Source organism: Oncorhynchus keta, unplaced genomic scaffold, assembly GCF_023373465.1.
Source record: "Oncorhynchus keta strain PuntledgeMale-10-30-2019 unplaced genomic scaffold, Oket_V2 Un_contig_14602_pilon_pilon, whole genome shotgun sequence".
In the NCBI taxonomy this organism is placed as follows: Eukaryota; Metazoa; Chordata; class Actinopteri; order Salmoniformes; family Salmonidae; genus Oncorhynchus; species Oncorhynchus keta.
In genome coordinates this window covers 45,544-66,056 of record NW_026278848.1, presented here as the reverse complement: position 1 = coordinate 66,056, position 20,513 = coordinate 45,544, and the positions used below count along the sequence as shown (strand labels likewise).

The 20,513-nt window shown below is 42.6% G+C and overlaps 1 protein-coding gene across 1 annotated transcript in view; it reads right to left on the bottom strand.

Annotated features, from left to right (window-relative positions):
- Positions 1–2,723: 2,723 nt before the first annotated feature.
- Positions 2,724–20,513, bottom strand: part of LOC127918608 (otogelin-like protein) — a gene marked incomplete at its 5' end in the record, with an annotated part of 57,003 nt that continues 39,213 nt past the window's right edge. The window contains 7 exons of the mRNA XM_052501882.1: positions 2,724–2,927; positions 3,345–3,477; positions 16,712–16,719; positions 16,856–16,862; positions 16,961–16,965; positions 17,661–17,687; positions 17,902–18,005. Of these exons, the coding sequence (XP_052357842.1) occupies positions 2,727–2,927; positions 3,345–3,477; positions 16,712–16,719; positions 16,856–16,862; positions 16,961–16,965; positions 17,661–17,687; positions 17,902–18,005 (485 nt within the window). The remainder of the gene's footprint in view (positions 2,928–3,344; positions 3,478–16,711; positions 16,720–16,855; positions 16,863–16,960; positions 16,966–17,660; positions 17,688–17,901; positions 18,006–20,513) is intronic.

Sequence of the window (20,513 nt, the reverse complement as noted above, 5' to 3'; positions counted from 1 at the left end):
GTTGTAGTTATTGTGTTGTGTATCAGCTAGTTGTAGTGATTGTGTTGTGTATCAGCTAGTTGTAGTTATTGTGTTGTGTATCAGCTAGTTGTAGTGATTGTGTTGTGTATCAGCTAGTTGTAGTGATTGTGTTGTGTATCAGCTAGTTGTAGTTATTGTGTTGTGTATCAGCTAGTTGTAGTGATTGTGTTGTGTATCAGCTAGTTGTAGTGATTGTGTTGTGTATCAGCTAGTTGTAGTGATTGTGTTGTGTATCAGCTAGTTGTAGTTATTGTGTTGTGTATCAGCTAGTTGTAGTTATTGTGTTGTGTATCAGCTAGTTGTAGTGATTGTGTTGTGTATCAGCTAGTTGTAGTTATTGTGTATCAGCTAGTTGTAGTTATTGTGTTGTGTATCAGCTAGTTGTAGTTATTGTGTTGTGTATCAGCTAGTTGTAGTGATTGTGTTGTGTATCAGCTAGTTGTAGTGATTGTGTTGTGTATCAGCTAGTTGTAGTGATTGTGTTGTGTATCAGCTAGTTGTAGTTATTGTGTTGTGTATCAGCTAGTTGTAGTTATTGTGTTGTGTATCAGCTAGTTGTAGTGATTGTGTTGTGTATCAGCTAGTTGTAGTTATTGTGTTGTGTATCAGCTAGTTGTAGTGATTGTGTTGTGTATCAGCTAGTTGTAGTGATTGTGTTGTGTATCAGCTAGTTGTAGTTATTGTGTTGTGTATCAGCTAGTTGTAGTGATTGTGTATCAGCTAGTTGTGTATCAGCTAGTTGTAGTTATTGTGTTGTGTATCAGCTAGTTGTAGTTATTGTGTTGTGTATCAGCTAGTTGTAGTGATTGTGTTGTGTATCAGCTAGTTGTAGTGATTGTGTTGTGTATCAGCTAGTTGTAGTGATTGTGTATCAGCTAGTTGTAGTTATTGTGTTGTGTATCAGCTAGTTGTAGTTATTGTGTTGTGTATCAGCTAGTTGTAGTTATTGTGTTGTGTATCAGCTAGTTGTAGTTATTGTGTTGTGTATCAGCTAGTTGTAGTGATTGTGTTGTGTATCAGCTAGTTGTAGTGATTGTGTTGTGTATCAGCTAGTTGTAGTTATTGTGTTGTGTATCAGCTAGTTGTAGTGATTGTGTTGTGTATCAGCTAGTTGTAGTGATTGTGTTGTGTATCAGCTAGTTGTAGTGATTGTGTTGTGTATCAGCTAGTTGTAGTTATTGTGTTGTGTATCAGCTAGTTGTAGTGATTGTGTTGTGTATCAGCTAGTTGTAGTGATTGTGTTGTGTATCAGCTAGTTGTAGTGATTGTGTTGTGTATCAGCTAGTTGTAGTTATTGTGTTGTGTATCAGCTAGTTGTAGTTATTGTGTTGTGTATCAGCTAGTTGTAGTGATTGTGTTGTGTATCAGCTAGTTGTAGTGATTGTGTTGTGTATCAGCTAGTTGTAGTGATTGTGTTGTGTATCAGCTAGTTGTAGTTATTGTGTTGTGTATCAGCTAGTTGTAGTGATTGTGTTGTGTATCAGCTAGTTGTAGTTATTGTGTTGTGTATCAGCTAGTTGTAGTGATTGTGTATCAGCTAGTTGTAGTTATTGTGTTGTGTATCAGCTAGTTGTAGTGATTGTGTATCAGCTAGTTGTAGTGATTGTGTTGTGTATCAGCTAGTTGTAGTGATTGTGTTGTGTATCAGCTAGTTGTAGTTATTGTGTTGTGTATCAGCTAGTTGTAGTGATTGTGTTGTGTATCAGCTAGTTGTAGTGATTGTGTTGTGTATCAGCTAGTTGTAGTGATTGTGTTGTGTATCAGCTAGTTGTAGTGATTGTGTTGTGTATCAGCTAGTTGTAGTTATTGTGTTGTGTATCAGCTAGTTGTAGTTATTGTGTTGTGTATCAGCTAGTTGTAGTGATTGTGTATCAGCTAGTTGTAGTGATTGTGTTGTGTATCAGCTAGTTGTAGTGATTGTGTTGTGTATCAGCTAGTTGTAGTTATTGTGTTGTGTATCAGCTAGTTGTAGTTATTGTGTTGTGTATCAGCTAGTTGTAGTTATTGTGTTGTGTATCAGCTAGTTGTAGTTATTGTGTTGTGTATCTGCTAGAAAGGCAGAATTTAAATAAAGACAATTCAACAACAACAACAACAACAACATATCAACATGAAATGTAACGGGGCCTTTTTGGTTCGGTAGGATGACAGCCACTCACAGCTTCCTCCTCCATCTCAGCCTGTATAGATGCTGTGCTGTGTCCATATACATCCCTACCCACCTTCAACTGCCCCAAAGCACCCAAAGCCACTAAACCACGCTCTGCTATACCCAACCTTCTGTTGTCCCTCTGACATACAAGAGTAGTGTCTCTGCTGTGTGTGTGTGTGTGTGTGTGTGTGTGTGTGTGTGTGTGTGTGTGTGTGTGTGTGTGTGTGTGTGTGTGTGTGTGTGTGTGTGTGTGTGTGTGTGTGTGTGTGTGTGTGTGTGTGTGTGTGTGCGTGCACGTATACTTAATGTGTGTACACCTGTAGTGAATAACGGTCATGTGTGTGTGTGTGTGTGTGTGTGTGTGTGTGTGTGTGTGCGTGTGTATGTGTGTGTGTGAATGTGTGTGTGTGTGTGTGTGTGTGTGTGTGTGTGTGTGTGCGTGTGTGTGTGTGTGTGTGTGTGTGTGTGTGTGTGTGTGTGTGTGTGTGTGTGTGTGTGCTGTGTGTGTGTGTGTGTGTGTGTGTGTGTGTGTGTGTGTGTCTCTGTGTGGCCACTAAGACCATTGGCAGGAGCAGTCGGTGGGTTCCTGTATAGAGTAGTTGACCCACGTGGAGTTGCCACTGCAGTAGAGCTGCACGGAGCGCCTCTGCAGCCCCATCTCACGGCAGCACTTACAGAACCTGGCGTACGTGTTGATGTTGTAGTTGTAAATACTGGCCGACGGACACTTCCCGTCACATGACACTATGTTGACCTGGAGGGAAAAAAACAAACAACAAAAAATGTAACAAGGTGGATGTGATGCTAAATGTGAATATCCTAATCCTGCCGACTACGCCAAATATAGCATTAAGGACAGTTCGTAGCTGATCTACGCCATATAAAATGACCGTACGTCTTTAATCCAGGTGGTGTAGATGGGCTATGAATTATCCTTAATGCGACGTAAAGATTATCTTTTTGCGTTTTTTTTTTTTTAAGACATCATGATAACAGCCGTTATCGTGACGAAGATATTGCTCAACTATCGTGGCACAATAATCCATGATGGACTTGACCCTCGTATTCATCCAGAAACAAGTTTCCCAGACATGGTGCCATTCCTACATTTTGATGTAACATTTATATACCCAGGTCAGAATCAATTAAGACAACAAAAAAAAAAACGTACCGGTCTGTTACTGCGACAGTCGTTCTTCCGTATCGTCATCCTTACTGTCACCTTCTGACAGGACTTCCCATCTTCTTTACCTGCAGGGTTCACAAATACAATGACCACACATCCCGTCAGTCTGGATCTGGTTCTGACCACACATCACATCAGTCTGGATCTGGTTCTGACCACAGTCTGGATCTGGTTCTGACCACACATCACATCAGTCTGGATCTGGTTCTGACCACAGTCTGGATCTGGTTCTGACCACACATCACATCAGTCTGGATCTGTCTGGGATCTGGTTCTGACCACACACATCTCATCAGTTTGGATCTTGTTCTGGTTCTGACCACACATCACATCAGTCTGGATCTGGTTCAGACCACACATCACATCAGTCTGGTTCTGGTTCTGACCACACATCTCATCAGTCTGGATCTGGTTCTGGTTCTGACCACACATCCCATCAGTCTGGATCTGGTTCTGACCACACATCCCATCAGTCTGGATCTGGTTCAGACCACACATCACATCAATCTGGATCTGGTTCTGACCACACATCCCATCAGTCTGGATCTGGTTCTGACCACACATCACATCAATCTGGATCTGGTTCTGACCACACATCACATCAGTCTGGATCTGGTTCTGACCACACATCACATCAGTCTGGATCTGGTTCTGACCACACATCCCATCAGTCTGGATCTGGTTCTGACCACACATCACATCAGTCTGGATCTGGTTCTGACCACACATCACATCAGTCTGGATCTGGTTCTGACCACACATCACATCAGTCTGGATCTGGTTCTGACCACACATCACATCAGTCTGGATCTGGTTCTGACCACACATCACATCAGTCTGGATCTGGTTCTGACCACACATCCCATCAGTCTGGATCTGGTTCTGACCACACATCACATCAGTCTGGATCTGGTTCTGACCACACATCCCATCAGTCTGGATCTGGTTCTGACCACACATCCCATCAGTCTGGATCTGGTTCTGACCACACATCACATCAGTCTGGATCTGGTTCTGACCACACATCACATCAGTCTGGATCTGGTTCTGACCACACATCCCATCAGTCTGGATCTGGTTCTGACCACACATCCCATCAGTCTGGATCTGGTTCTGACCACACATCACATCAGTCTGGATCTGGTTCTGACCACACATCACATCAGTCTGGATCTGGTTCTGACCACACATCACATCAGTCTGGATCTGGTTCTGACCACACATCCCATCAGTCTGGATCTGGTTCTGACCACACATCACATCAGTCTGGATCTGGTTCTGACCACACATCACATCAGTCTGGATCTGGTTCTGACCACACATCACATCAGTCTGGATCTGGTTCTGACCACACATCACATCAGTCTGGATCTGGTTCTGACCACACATCACATCAGTCTGGATCTGGTTCTGACCACACATCACATCAGTCTGGATCTGGTTCTGACCACACATCCCATCAGTCTGATCTGGTTCTGACCACACATCACATCAGTCTGGATCTGGTTCTGACCACACATCACATCAGTCTGGATCTGGTTCTGACCACACATCACATCAGTCTGGATCTGGTTCTGACCACACATCCCATCAGTCTGGATCTGGTTCTGACCACACATCACATCAGTCTGGATCTGGTTCTGACCACACATCACATCAGTCTGGATCTGGTTCTGACCACACATCACATCAGTCTGGATCTGGTTCTGACCACACATCACATCAGTCTGGATCTGGTTCTGACCACACATCACATCAGTCTGGATCTGGTTCTGACCACACATCCCATCAGTCTGGATCTGGTTCTGACCACACATCCCATCAGTCTGGATCTGGTTCTGACCACACATCCCATCAGTCTGGATCTGGTTCTGACCACACATCCCATCAGTCTGGATCTGGTTCTGACCACACATCTCATCAGTCTGGATCTGGTTCTGACCACACATCCCATCAGTCTGGATCTGGTTCTGACCACACATCACATCAGTCTGGATCTGGTTCTGACCACACATCACATCAGTCTGGATCTGGTTCTGACCACACATCCCATCAGTCTGGATCTGGTTCTGACCACACATCTCATCAGTCTGGATCTGGTTCTGACCACACATCACATCAGTCTGGATCTGGTTCTGGTTCTGACCACACATCCCATCAGTCTGGATCTGGTTCTTAGAACAACCATTAGAAACCAGAACTCTGATCTGCCGGATGAACAGAAACAGAGACAGAGTAGAAACCATGAAGGAACACATGATCAGAGAGAACAGAGGATGAATGAAGGAACAAATGAACAGAGAGAGACAGAGGAAGTAGAAACCATGAAGGAACACATGAACAGAGAGAGACAGAGGAAGTAGAAACCATGAAGGAACACATGAACAGAGAGAGACAGAGGAAGTAGAAACCATGAAGGAACACATGAACAGAGAGAGACAGAGGAAGTAGAAACCATGAAGGAACACATGAACAGAGAGAGACAGAGGAAGTAGAAACCATGAAGGAACACATGAACAGAGAGAGACAGAGGAAGTAGAAACCATGAAGGAAGACATGAACAGAGAGAGACAGAGGAAGTAGAAACCATGAAGGAAGACATGAACAGAGAGAGACAGAGGAAGTAGAAACCATGAAGGAACACATGAACAGAGAGAGACAGAGGGAGCGAAAACAGTACAACTGTTGTCATGCTGTCAGAATGTAAATGGTACATAAAGACACAAGGTTTTTGTTAGCGACAATACCCCACGGCGGCAATATTGATTTTAACGTGAAACGGTTTAGGGAGGCCAGAAATATGTCATACTTGAATATCAATTGTATGAGAGGTCTGCGATGCGTAAGCCTATTGGTTTAATCCTCTGTGTAGACGAGGCGTCAGTGTAAAACAACAACATGGTAATTAACCAATGTGTAATTCCATCACAGAATTATTTCCCCCACGTAGCTGCCTAGTTAATCAACTAAAATGCGTTACTAAGAATCCTATGTGATGATAACACATTTACTATACCCTGTGTACCTATTGACAAGGGTCTACTTTCAACCACTTCAAGCAGAAGACATAATGTTGACAATCTAATGGTTATAAGACTGACATTTATGTGTATGTCATAATATTTATTTTGCAATAGTTTATGACACAACAAAAAAAAACACACAAAAAGAAGCAAGACAAATGACATATCCCTGTTTACAATGCATGGAGTTAATGTAATATATGTAACATTTATCGCCCAGTAACACGGATATGTCCGTTGTCGTAAGAGTGAAAAGCCCACTATAACCTCTAATAAAAGTATGAATTTAAAAATACATGTAAAAAAGTTTCAGAAACAGAACAGATACCCTTTCACCAGATCTAGTACTTGTTAACAGGTGGTGTTATTGTTTGGATAATATGGCATAACATATTTCAGTGCTACTGCACGTCATCTTTCAGGAAGACTAGGATGGGGGGTAAACTATTTATTTTACCTTTATTTAACTAGGTAAGTCAGTTAAAAACAAATTCTTATTTTCAATGACGGCCTAGGAACAGTGGGGTTAACTTCCTGTTCAGGGGTAGAACGACAGATTTGTACCTTGTCAGCTCGGGGGTTTGAACTTGCAACCTTCCGGTTACTAGTCCACCGCTCTAACCACTAGGCTACCCTGTCGCCCCACTATGGGAAGTATTACATAAAGAGGAGCACACAATTATTTTTAAAAATGGATACAAATTATACCATATTAGCCAAAGCATTAGCGACAGTACAAACCCCCAGAACACCCGTGTTCAGCAGTACTAAAAGACGACCTACTACAGTACCCCCCAGAACACCCGTACAGTACTAAAAGACGACCTACAAACCCCCCAGAACACCCGTGTTCAGCAGTACTAAAAGACGACCTACTACAGTACAAACCCCCAGAACACCCGTGTTCAGCAGTACTAAAAGACGACCTACTACAGTACAAACCCCCAGAACACCCGTGTTCAGCAGTACTAAAAGACGACCTACTACAGTTCAAGACACCATGCAGACATCTAACCGACTGCAGACTACTTGGCCACTACCAACAGTACATTGTTGGCGATCAACAATGCACTGCCCCCAACAGTGCAAAACGGGGAAAGATTTAGCTGTGTCATGTGATCCGCAGAGGACAATTGGAGGAAAAATGGCAAAAAAATAGTGGATGACAACAACAAAAAATGACACAAAAAAAAAAAAAGTTTTTTAAATAAATAAATAATAATATAATATATATATATATATAATATATAATAAATGTAATAAATGTTTTTTTAGAGTCTGTTTTGACTTGTCCTGTACTGTAATTGTTTATGTAAAAAAAACAAAAAAAAGGGAGTACATTGTTGGATATCAACAATGGTGCTGGCAAGCCTTGTTGTCTCATAGAGATCTGTATCAGTGACGGGTACCTCGTTCACAGTTTGTGTTAACTGTGGGTGTCAGGGGACTAACAGGGAAGGGGAAGAGAGAATATCCGGTACCTGGTGGGATTGGTACACCATGGTCAGATTGCACACCAACACAAAAAAAGGAAGAAAAGTAACCCAACTCTCTCTATCTAGTTCTATGTGCTTTTCAATGACGTTACCGTAAATACCATAGTAGCAGTTCTATATGCTTTTCAATGATGTTACCGTAAATACCATAGTAGCAGTTCTATATGCTTTTCAATGACGTTACCGTAAATACCATAGTAGCATTTCTATATGCTTTTCAGTGACGTTACCGTAAATACCATAGTAGCATTTCTATATGCTTTTCAATGAAGTTACCGTAAATACCATAGTAGCAGTTCTATGTGCTTATCAATGACGTTACCGTAAATACCATAGTAGCAGTTCTATATGCTTTTCAATGATGTTACCATAAATACCATAGTAGCATTTCTATATGCTTTTCAATGAAGTTACCGTAAATACCATAGTAGCAGTTCTATATGCTTTTCAATGAAGTTACCGTAAATACCATAGTAGCATTTCTACTTACCATATTGGGGGGGGTAAAACTGTTGGTGTGTGAACCAATTCATGTATGGATGTTGAATCCCTCTGAACACGCCAAGTGTGGTCTTTGGCAGTCATGGTAACATGGATGTCAGATTAGATTATTTTGCTTGTAAAGTGTATGTTGGTTATTTTCACTGAAAAGCATCTATTCCTATTACTGTTAATAGACCCTTTGGGGGGGGGGGACATAGTAGGAGCAACAACATCATATTGCTGTGGGTATTGCCTAAAACAGTAGGTAGTTTCTGCAACTGGGGGGAAATATTTTAAGCATAAGCGGAGTGAGAAAATGTCTGATTGAAGTGGTGAGGTCATAAACTGAAGGACAAACATATACTGGGAAACACACGTTATCCGACAAACAGGTAACACAGATTAACTTCTGTAGAAGCAGGTGGGGAGAGACTAAATATGGGCATACAGGAAGAGACTAAACATGGGCATACAGGGAGAGACTAAACATGGGCATACAGGAAGAGACTAAACATGGGCATACAGGGAGAGACTAAACATGGGCATACAGGAAGAGACTAAACATGGGCATACAGGAAGAGACTAAACATGGGCATACAGGAAGAGACTAAATATGGGCATACAGGAAGAGACTAAACATGGGCATGCAGGAAGAGACTAAACATGGGCATACAGGAAGAGCCTAAATATGGGCATACAGGAAGAGACTAAATATGGGCATACAGGGAGAGACTAAACATGGGCATACAGGAAGAGACTAAACATGGGCATACAGGAAGAGACTAAACATGGGCATACAGGAAGAGACTAAATATGGGCATACAGGAAGAGACTAAATATGGGCATACAGGGAGAGACTAAACATGGGCATACAGGGAGAGACTAAACATGGGCATACAGGAAGAGACTAAATATGGGCATACAGGGAGAGACTAAATATGGGCATACAGGGAGAGACTAAATATGGGCATACAGGAAGAGACTAAATATGGGCATACAGGAAGAGACTAAATATGGGCATACAGGGAGAGACTAAATATGGGCATACAGGGAGAGACTAAACATGGCCAAACAGGAAGAGACTAAACATGGGGATACAGGAAGAGACTAAACATGGGCATACAGGGAGAGACTAAACATGGGCATACAGGGAGAGACTAAACATGGCCAAACAGGAAGAGACTAAACATGGGGATACAGGAAGAGACTAAACATGGGCATACAGGGAGAGACTAAACATGGGCATACAGGGAGAGACTAAACATGGGCATACAGGAAGAGACTTAATATGGGCATACAGGAAGAGACTTAACATGGGCATACAGGAAGAGACTTAATATGGGCATACAGGAAGAGACTTAATATGGGCATACAGGAAAATACTAAATATGGGCGTACAGGAAGCTACCCAGAAACCATAGCTGGGACAGGTAGTCTTTCTCTTTACTCACATGACTTGCAGCATCCATCCATGTAACTTACAATGGTTCCACCAATCTAGAGTGGAGACAACAGTCACATCTCAGGGGTTAAAGGTCAACTAAAATAACATCATAGACAGGTAGTAGTGTTACAAAGACTGACCAAAGTGTGTGTGTGTGTGTGTGTGTGTGTGTGTGTGTGTGTGTGTGTGTGTGTGTGTGTGTGTGTGTGTGTGTGTGTGTGTATGTGTGTGTAGGTGTGTGTTAACCATACCTTCATACACTCTGTCTGGTTGAAGGGTGGACAGCTGAATGAGTAGGACACCAGGGTCGGGCCTGACAGTGTGTCGGTACAATCATACTTCATACAGTCTGACACCCACGACTTCCCAGGCTGAAACATCAATACAATCATCCAGATCAATACAATATTACTTTACCTTGATGATCCGCAGTGTTGTTAATTTGGGGGTACCTGGCCTATCAGAGGGTAGTACCAGGACTGATTAGATAACCTGGGGGTACCTGGCCTGTCCAGAGGGTAGTACCAGGACTGATTAGATAACCTGGGGGTACCTGGCCTGTCCAGAGGGTAGTACCAGGACTGATGAGATAACCTGGGGGTACCTGGCCTATCAGAGGGTAGTACCAGGACTGATTAGATAACCTGGGGGTACCTGGCCTATCAGAGGGTGAACCATTATATAACCTGTACCTTGCCTAGAGGAGTGTAGTACCAGGATTAGATAACCTGGGGTACCTGGCCTATCAGAGGTAGTACCAGGATTAGATAACCTGGGGTACCTGGCCTATCGGAGGGTAGTACCAGGATTAGATAACCTGAGGGTACCTGGCCTATCAGAGGGTAGTACCAGGATTATATAACCTGGGGGTACCTGGCCTATCGGAGGAAAGTATTACCAGGATTAGATAACCTGGGGGACCTGGCCTATCAGAGGGTAGTACCAGGATTATATAACCTGTACCTGGCCTATCGGAGGGTAGTACAGGATTAGATAACCTGGGGGTACCTGGCCTATCTAGGTAGATTAGATAACCTACCTGGCCTATCAGAGGGTAGTATATTATATAACCTGGGGGTACCTGGCCTATCTGTAGTACTAGGATAGATACCTGGGGGACCTGGCCTATCAGAGGGTAATAGTACCAGGATTATATCACCTGGGGGACCTTTATCAAGGGTCATACCAGGACTTAGATAACCTGGGGGCCTACCTGGCCTGTCAACAGAGGTGAGTACCAGGACTGATTAGATAACCTGGGGTACCTGGCCTGTCAGAGGATAGTACAAGGACTGATTAGATAACCTGGGGTACCTGGCCAATCAGAGGGTAGTACCAGGACTAATTAGATAACCTGGGGGTACCTGGCCTGTCCAGAGGGTAGTACCAGGACTGATTAGATAACATGGGGGTACCTGTCAGAGGGCGTACCAGGACTAATTAGATAACCTGGGGGTACCTGGCCTGTCAGAGGGTAGTACCAGGACTGATTAGATATACCTGGGGGTACCTGGCCTGTCCAGAATAGTACCAGGACTGATTAGATAACCTGGGGGTACCTGGCCAATCAGAGGGTAGTACCAGGACTAATTAATAACCTGGGGGTACCTGGCCTGTCCAGAGGGTAGTACCAGGACCGATTAGATAACCTGGGGGTACCTGGCCAATCAGAGGGTGAACCATTGCTGTACTGTACCTTGTAGAGGAGTGTAGTACCGTTGTCATTGTGGTAGAGACAGGAGATGTTCCTGCAGACACCACAGCACATCATCTGTTCTTTGGGAGGGATGTATATCTGGTTCTAAAAGATAGTACAGTCCTACGGTAACATATATATTCATATATACTGTAGTGATAGTTATAGTACCTGTATTTTATATATATAATCACGCACAAATATATATATATATATATATATTCATATATACTGTAGTAATAGTTATAGTACCTGTATTTTATATATATATATACACGCACACTGTATACATATATAAATATTCATATATACTGTAGTGATAGTTATAGTACCTGTATTTTATATATATATATACACGCACACAATATATATATATACATATATATTCATATACTAGTGATAGTTATAGTACCTGTATTTTATATATATATATACACACATTCTGTCAATATATAAATAGTATGTATATCTATATCACCACCAGCTGCATTATTCATATATACTGTAGTAATAGTTATAGTACCTGTATTTTATATACATACAGTGGGGCAAAAGTATTTAGTCAGCCACCAATTGTGCAAGTTCTCCCACTTTATGAGAGAGGCCTGTAATTTTCATCATAGGTACACTTCAACTAGGCCACACAAAATGAGGAAAAAAAAAAACATATTTTAGGATTTTTAATGAATTTAGCAAATTATGGTGGAAAATAAGTATTTGGTCAATAACAAAAGTTTCTGAATACTTTGTTATATCCCTTTGTTGGCAATGACAGATCAAACGTTTTCAGTAAGTCTTCAAGGTTTTCACACACTGTTGCTGGTGGCATTCCTCCATGCAGATCTCCTCTAGAGCAGTGATGTTTTGGGGCTGTTGCTGGGCAACACGGACTTTCAACTCCCTCCAAAGATTTTCTATGGTGTTGAGATCTGCAGACCTGGCAGCCACTCCAGGACCAGATACCTAAGGCACTCTTCACCAGATGGCAGGTGTGTTTGGGATCATTGTCATGCTGAAAGACCCAGCCACGTTTCATCTTCAATGCCCTTGCTGATGGAAGGAGGTTTTCACTCAAAATTCAGATACAGGCATTTCATGAATTCCTTTACTGGTCAGTCGCACTGGTCCCTTTGCAGAAAAAAACAGCCCCAAAGCATGATGTTTCCACCCCATGCTTCACAGTAGGTATGGTGTTCTTTGGATGCAACCTATTCTTTGTCCTCCAAACAGGACCCAAAAAGTTATATTTTGGTTTCATCTGACCATATGACATTCTCCCAATCTTCTTCTGGATCACCAAATGCTCTCAGCAAACTGAGACGGGCCTGGACATGTACTGGCTTAAGCAACACGTCTGGCACTGCAGGGATTTGTTCCCTGGCGGCGTATCTGTTATTGATGGTAGGCTGATGTTACTTTGGTCCCAGCACTCTGCAGGTCATTTGAGGTCCCCCGTGGTTCTGGGATTTTTGCTCACCGTTCTTGTGATCATTTTGACCCCACGGGGTGAGATCTTGCGTGCCCCAAATCGAGGAGATTATCAGTGGTCTTGTATGTCTTACATTTCCTAATAATTGCTCCCACAGTTGATTTCTTCAAACCAAGTGCATTACCTATTGCAGATTCAGTCTTCCCAGCCTGGTGCAGGTCTACAATTTTGTTTCTGGTGTCTTTTGACAGCTCTTTGGTCTTGGCCATAGTGGAGTTTGGAGTGTGACTGTTTGAGGTTGTGGAAGGTGTCTTTTAGGATAATAAGTTCAAACAAAACCATTAATAAAGCAACGTTGAGGACAGAGGAGCCTCTTAAAGAAGCTGTTACAGGTCTGTGAGAGCCAGAAATATTGCTTGTTTGTAGGTGACCAAATACTTATTTTCCACCATTGAAATAAATTCAGGAAACATGTGATTTTCTGGATGTTTTTCCTCATTTTGTCTGATACTTGAAGTGTACCTATGATGAAAATTACAGGCCTCTCTCATCTTTTTAAGTATGAGAACTTGCACAATTGGTGGCTGACTAAATACATTTTTGCCCCACTGTACATTATTCATATCTACTGTAGTAATAGTTATTACCTGTATTTTATATATATATATTCATATGTACTGTAGTAATAGTTATAGTACCTGTATTTTATGTATATATTCATATCTACTGTAGTATAGTACCTGTAGACTAACAATATAGCATTTATTCCGTCTCTCAGGCTACTACTGAATAGGGACAGCAATAGTAGCAAATTTGTGTAGTTGAGGTATCAGACGCTATATTTTCTGTTTAGTAAACATAACAAGATTCTGAACCAAGTACATGGGACAGCAAAATAAGCATTTGTTCTTGCTCGCTCTTCCACCAAGGCACCTGCAGCCCGGACATTGTGGGATCTCCCGGGCTCTTTACTGTGGCAAACACTAGCAGAGGGGCTGGGGCATGTACTGAATAGGGACAGCAATGAGTAGCATCTGTAGCAGTTGATATCAAGGACACATTCACTGCATTAGAGCAGGAAAACAGGGCACAGCAATTGTTTTTCAGTAGCATTTGTCTGCAGTTGAGGTATGTAGGAAGGCCTCTTTAGGCTGTCCTACTGAATAGTCCTCAAAATAAGGCACATTGGAAGTTTTAGCCTAACGTCTGTAAGCTGTTAGTGTCTTAACGAACAGGTGCATGTTCATGAATTTTATGGTTCATTGAAAAAGCATGGTAAACATTGTTTAAACCCTTTACAATGAAGATCTGTGAATTATTTGGATTTTTACAAATTATGTTTGAAAGACAGGGTCCTGAAAAAGGATGTTTCTTTTTTTCCTGAGTTGATATATTCATATATACTGTAGTAAGAGTAATAGTACCTGTATTAACAATACTAGCAGTAGGCTACTGCTGAATAGGGACAGCAATAGTAGCATTTGTAGCAGTTGAGGTATCAGACGCTAGGAGTACTGAATAGGGACAGCAAAATAAGCATTTGGAGCAGTTGAGGTATCAAACACTAGCATTAGGCTGGGAGTACTGAATAGGGACAGCAATAGTAGCATTTGTAGCAGTTGAGGTATCAGACATTAGCATTAGGCTGGAGTACTGAATAGGGACAGCAATAGTAGCATTTGTAGCAGTTGAGGTATCAGACATTAGCATTAGGCTAGGAGTACTGAATAGGGACAGCAATAGTAGCATTTGTAGCAGTTGAGGTATCAGACATTAGCATCCTGAGGCTAACTGACTAACCGGTTGACACTGAGCAGAGCAGTTGGTGGTGGCGGTGCGGAGGAGGTGGAAGCCCGTGGTGGGATCCAGACTGTGGCTACACTGGGTGGTGAGACACACCCCCTCCTGACTGTGATACACGAGGGACTGTCCCGGTGCATAACACCCGCTCCCCGTCCACACACACATCCTGCCTCACGCACTGTAAGAGGGTGGTACAGACAGACACAGACACAGACAGACACATGAACTCATGAACACACATTCATTTAAAATGTACTGTACACGATCACACATTAACTGAAACTGTACAAAAACAGACACAGACAACACATGTACACACATCACACATTAACTGAAAATGTACTGTACATGATCACACATTAACTGAAAATGTACTGTACATGAACACACATTTGTTGAAAATGTACTGTACATGATCACACATTAACTGAAAATGTACTGTACATGATCACACATTAACTGAAAATGTACTGTACATGAACACACATTAACTGAAAATGTACTGTACATGAACACACATTAACTGAAAATGTACTGTACATGATCACACATTAACTGAAAATGTACTGTACATGAACACACATTAACTGAAAATGTACTGTACATGAACACACATTTGTTGAAAATGTACTGTACACGATCACACATTAACTGAAAATGTACTGTACACGAACAAACATTAACTGAAAATGTACTGTACATGAACACACATTAACTGAAAATGTACTGTACATGAACACACATTAACTGAAAATGTACTGTACATGAAACACTTATATAATATGAAATATGAAATGATTGTATAATGGAAAAGGTTTGTTACTGTCTAATGATACCCGTGCACTTACCACAGTTAAATCTCTTACAGAAACACTGGTTAGTTGGGTCTGCTAGGAAAGCCCTGTCCACCTGCATGGTCTCTCCCTATTCAGAAGACAACACGTCAGCCAGCGAACAGCACAGCTATACAGCACAGCTATACAGCACTAACAAACACAGGGATAACACATCCATTACAGGGACACATCCATGACATAGATAACAAAAATACGTCCATTAAAGAGATAACACGAACACATCCATTACAGGGACACATCCATTACAGAGATAACACGAACACATCCACTACAGAGATAACACGAACACATCCATTACAGAGATAACATCCATTACAGAACACATCCACTACAGAGATAACACGAACACATCCATTACAGAGATAACACGAACACACATCCACTACAGAGATAACAAAAACACATCCACTACAGAGATAACACGAACACATCCATTACAGAGATAACACAAACACATCCATTACAGAGATAACAGGAACATATCCTCTACAGAGATAACACGAACACATCCTCTACAGAGATAATACGAACACACATCCACTACAGAGATAACACGAACACATCCATTACAGGGACACATCCATTACAGAGATAACACAAACACATCCACTACAGAGATAACACGAACACATCCACTACAGAGATAACACAAACACATCCACTACAGAGATAACACGAACACATCCACTACAGAGACACATCCATTACAGAGATAACACGAACACATCCACTACAGAGATAACACGAACACATCCATTACAGAGATAACATGAACACATCCATTACAGAGATAACATGAACACATCCATTACAGAGATAACAGGAACACATCCACTACAGAGATAACACGAACACATCCATTACAGAGATAACACGAACACATCCACTACAGAGACACATCCATTACAGAGATAACACGAACACATCCACTACAGAGATAACATGAACACATCCTCTACAGAGATAACACGAGCACATCCACTACAGAGATAACATGAACACATCCTCTACAGAGATAACACGAGCACATCCATTACAGAGATAACACGAACACATCCACTACAGAGACACATCCATTACAGAGATAACACGAACACATCCACTACAGAGATAACACGAACACATCCATCTACAGAGATAACACGAACACATCCACTACAGAGATAACACATCCACTACAGAGATAACACAAACACATCCACTACAGAATAACACGAACACATCCACTACAGAGATAACACATCCACTACAGAGATAACACGAACACATCCACTACAGAGATAACACAACACATCCACTTACAGAGATAACACAACACATCCATTACAGAGATAACATGATCACATCCACTACAGAGATAACATGATCACATCCACTACAGAGATAACACGAACACATCCATTACAGAGATAACACAAACACATCCACTACAGAGATAACATGATCACATCCAATACAGAGACACATCCACTACAGAGATAACACAAACACATCCACTACAGAGATAACACAAACACATCCACTACAGAGATAACACAAACACATCCACTACAGAGATAACACAAACACATCCACTACAGAGATAACACAAACACATCCACTACAGAGAACACATCCACTACAGAGATAACACAAACACATCCACTACAGAGATAACACAAACACATCCACTACAGAGATAACACAAACACATCCACTACAGAGATAACACAAACACATCCACTACAGAGATAACACAAACACATCCACTACAGAGATAACACAAACACATCCACTACAGAGATAACACAAACACATCCACTACAGAGATAACACAAACACATCCATTATCATGTGGAATCATACAGAAACCTACCAGAACACATTTTGGTTTCGACAGTTTGTCACAGGCACACTCTGGAAAAACAGGGAAACAAAAATAACATTTTCAATTTGTGTTTTTTTTTTTTTTTTGGGGCTGAAAAAATGACATGAGAGTTAGACTGATTAAACTGGAGGCTAACAGGTTGCAACGTGATGGAGGAGGACAAACGTTCCCCCATTACGTGATGGTGTAAGAAGCTACTTTACCGCAGGTGTGCAGGGGACAGCAGTGGTCTGGAGGGGACACACAACAGACATCCCCAAGGGACATGACAACTCAGCACACCGGGACACATCACTGCACACACACACACAGGAATCAGAGACACTGTGAACACATGTGTGTGTGTGTGTGTGTGTGTGTGTGTGTGTGTGTGTGTGTGTGTGTGTGTGTGTGTGTGTGTGTGTGTGTGTGTGTGTGTGTGTGTGTCCACTGTGAGTAACTCACATCACAGTGGTAGACAGGACAGCAGAGGTCTGTACTGTTGGCGTCCACCGTCAACACCTCTCCATCCTGGCAGTTTGGAACCACCTCCAAACAGGAACCACACACTGGAGAAAGGGAGACACATCAACACACTGGAGAAAGGAGACACATCAACACACTGGAGAGAGGAGACACATCAACACACTGGAGAAAGGAGACACATCAACACACTGGAGAAAGGAGACACAACACACTGGAGAAAGGAGACACATCAACACACTGGAGAAAGGAGACACATCAACACACTGGAGAAAGGAGACACAACACACTGGAGAAAGGAGACACATCAACACACTGGAGAAAGGAGACACAACAACACACTGGAGAAAGGAGACACATCAACACACTGGAGTGAGGAGACACATCAACACACTGGAGAAAGGAGACACATCAACACACTGGAGAAAGGAGACACATCAACACACTGGTGAAAGGAGACACATCAACACACTGGAGAAAGGAGACACAACACACTGGAGAAAGGAGACACATCAACACACTGGAGAGAGGAGACACATCAACACACTGGAGAAAGGAGACACAACAACACACTGGAGAGAGGAGACACAACACACTGGAGAGAGGAGACATCAACACACTGGAGAGAGGAGACACATAAACACACTGGAGAAAGGAGACACATCAACACACTGGAGAAAGGAGACACATCAACACACTGGAGAGAGGAGACACATCAACACACTGGAGAAAGGAGACACATCAACACACTGGAGAAAGGAGACACATCAACACACTGGAGAAAGGAGACACATCAACACACTGGAGAAAGGACACATCAACACACTGGAGAGAGGAGACACATCAACACACTGGAGAAAGGAGACACATCAACACACTGGAGAAAGGAGACACATCAACACACTGGAGAAAGGAGACACATCAACACACTGGAGAGAGGAGACACATCAACACACTGGAGAAAGGAGACACAACACACTGGAGAAAGGAGACACATCAACACACTGGAGAAAGGAGACACAACAACACACTGGAGAAAGGAGACACATCATCACACTGGAGAAAGGAGACACATCAACACACTGGAGAAGGAGACACATCAACACACTGGAGAAAGGAGACACATCAACACACTGGAGAGAGGAGACACATCAACACACTGGAGAAAGGAGACACATCAACACACTGGAGAAAGGAGACACATCAACACACTGGAGAAAGGAGACACATCAACACACTGGAGAAAGGAGACACATCAACACACTGGAGAGAGGAGACACAACAACACACTGGAGAAAGGAGACACATCAACACACTGGAGAGAGGAGACACATCAACACACTGGAGAGAGGTGACACATCAACACACTGGAGAATGGAGACACATCAACACACTGGAGAAAGGAGACACATCAACACACTGGAGAGAGGAGACACATCAACACACTGGAGAAAGGAGACACATCAACACACTGGAGAAAGGAGACACATCAACACACTGGAGAAAGGAGACACAACACACTGGAGAAAGGAGACACATCAACACACTGGAGAAAGGAGACACAACAACACACTGGAGAGAAAGGAGACACATCAACACACTGGAGAGAGGAGACACATCAACACACTGGAGAAAGGAGACACATCAACACACTGGAGAAAGGAGACACATCAACACACTGGAGAAAGGAGACACATCAACACACTGGAGAAAGGAGACACAACACACTGGAGAAAGGAGACACATCAACACACTGGAGAGAGGAGACACATCAACACACTGGAGAAAGGAGACACATCAACACACTGGAGAGAGGAGACACAACACACTGGAGAGAGGAGACACAACACACTGGAGAGAGGAGACACATCAACACACTGGAGAAAGGAGACACATCAACACACTGGAGAAAGGTGACACATCAACACACTGGAAAGAGGAGACACATCAACACACTGGAGAAAGGAGACACATCAACACACTGGAGAGAGGAGACACATCAACACACTGGAGAAAGGAGACACATCAACACACTGGAGAAAGGACACATCAACACACTGGAGAGAGGAGACACATCAACACACTGGAGAAAGGAGACACATCAACACACTGGAGAAAGGAGACACATCAACACACTGGAGAAAGGAGACACATCAACACACTGGAGAGAGGAGACACATCAACACACTGGAGAAAGGAGACACATCAACACACTGGAGAAAGGAGACACATCAACACACTGGAGAAAGGAGACCCATCAACACACTGGAGAAAGGAGACACATCAACACACTGGAGAAAGGAGACACATCAACACACTGGAGAAGGAGACACATCAACACACTGGAGAAAGGAGACACATCAACACACTGGAGAAGAGGTGACACATCAACACACTGGAGAAAGGAGACACATCAACACACTGGAGAAAGGAGACACATCAACACACTGGAGAAAGGAGACACATCAACACACTGGAGAAAGGAGACACATCAACACACTGGAGAAAGGAGACACATCAACACACTGGAGAGAGGAGACACATCAACACACTGGAGAAAGGAGACACATCAACACACTGGAGAGAGGAGACAC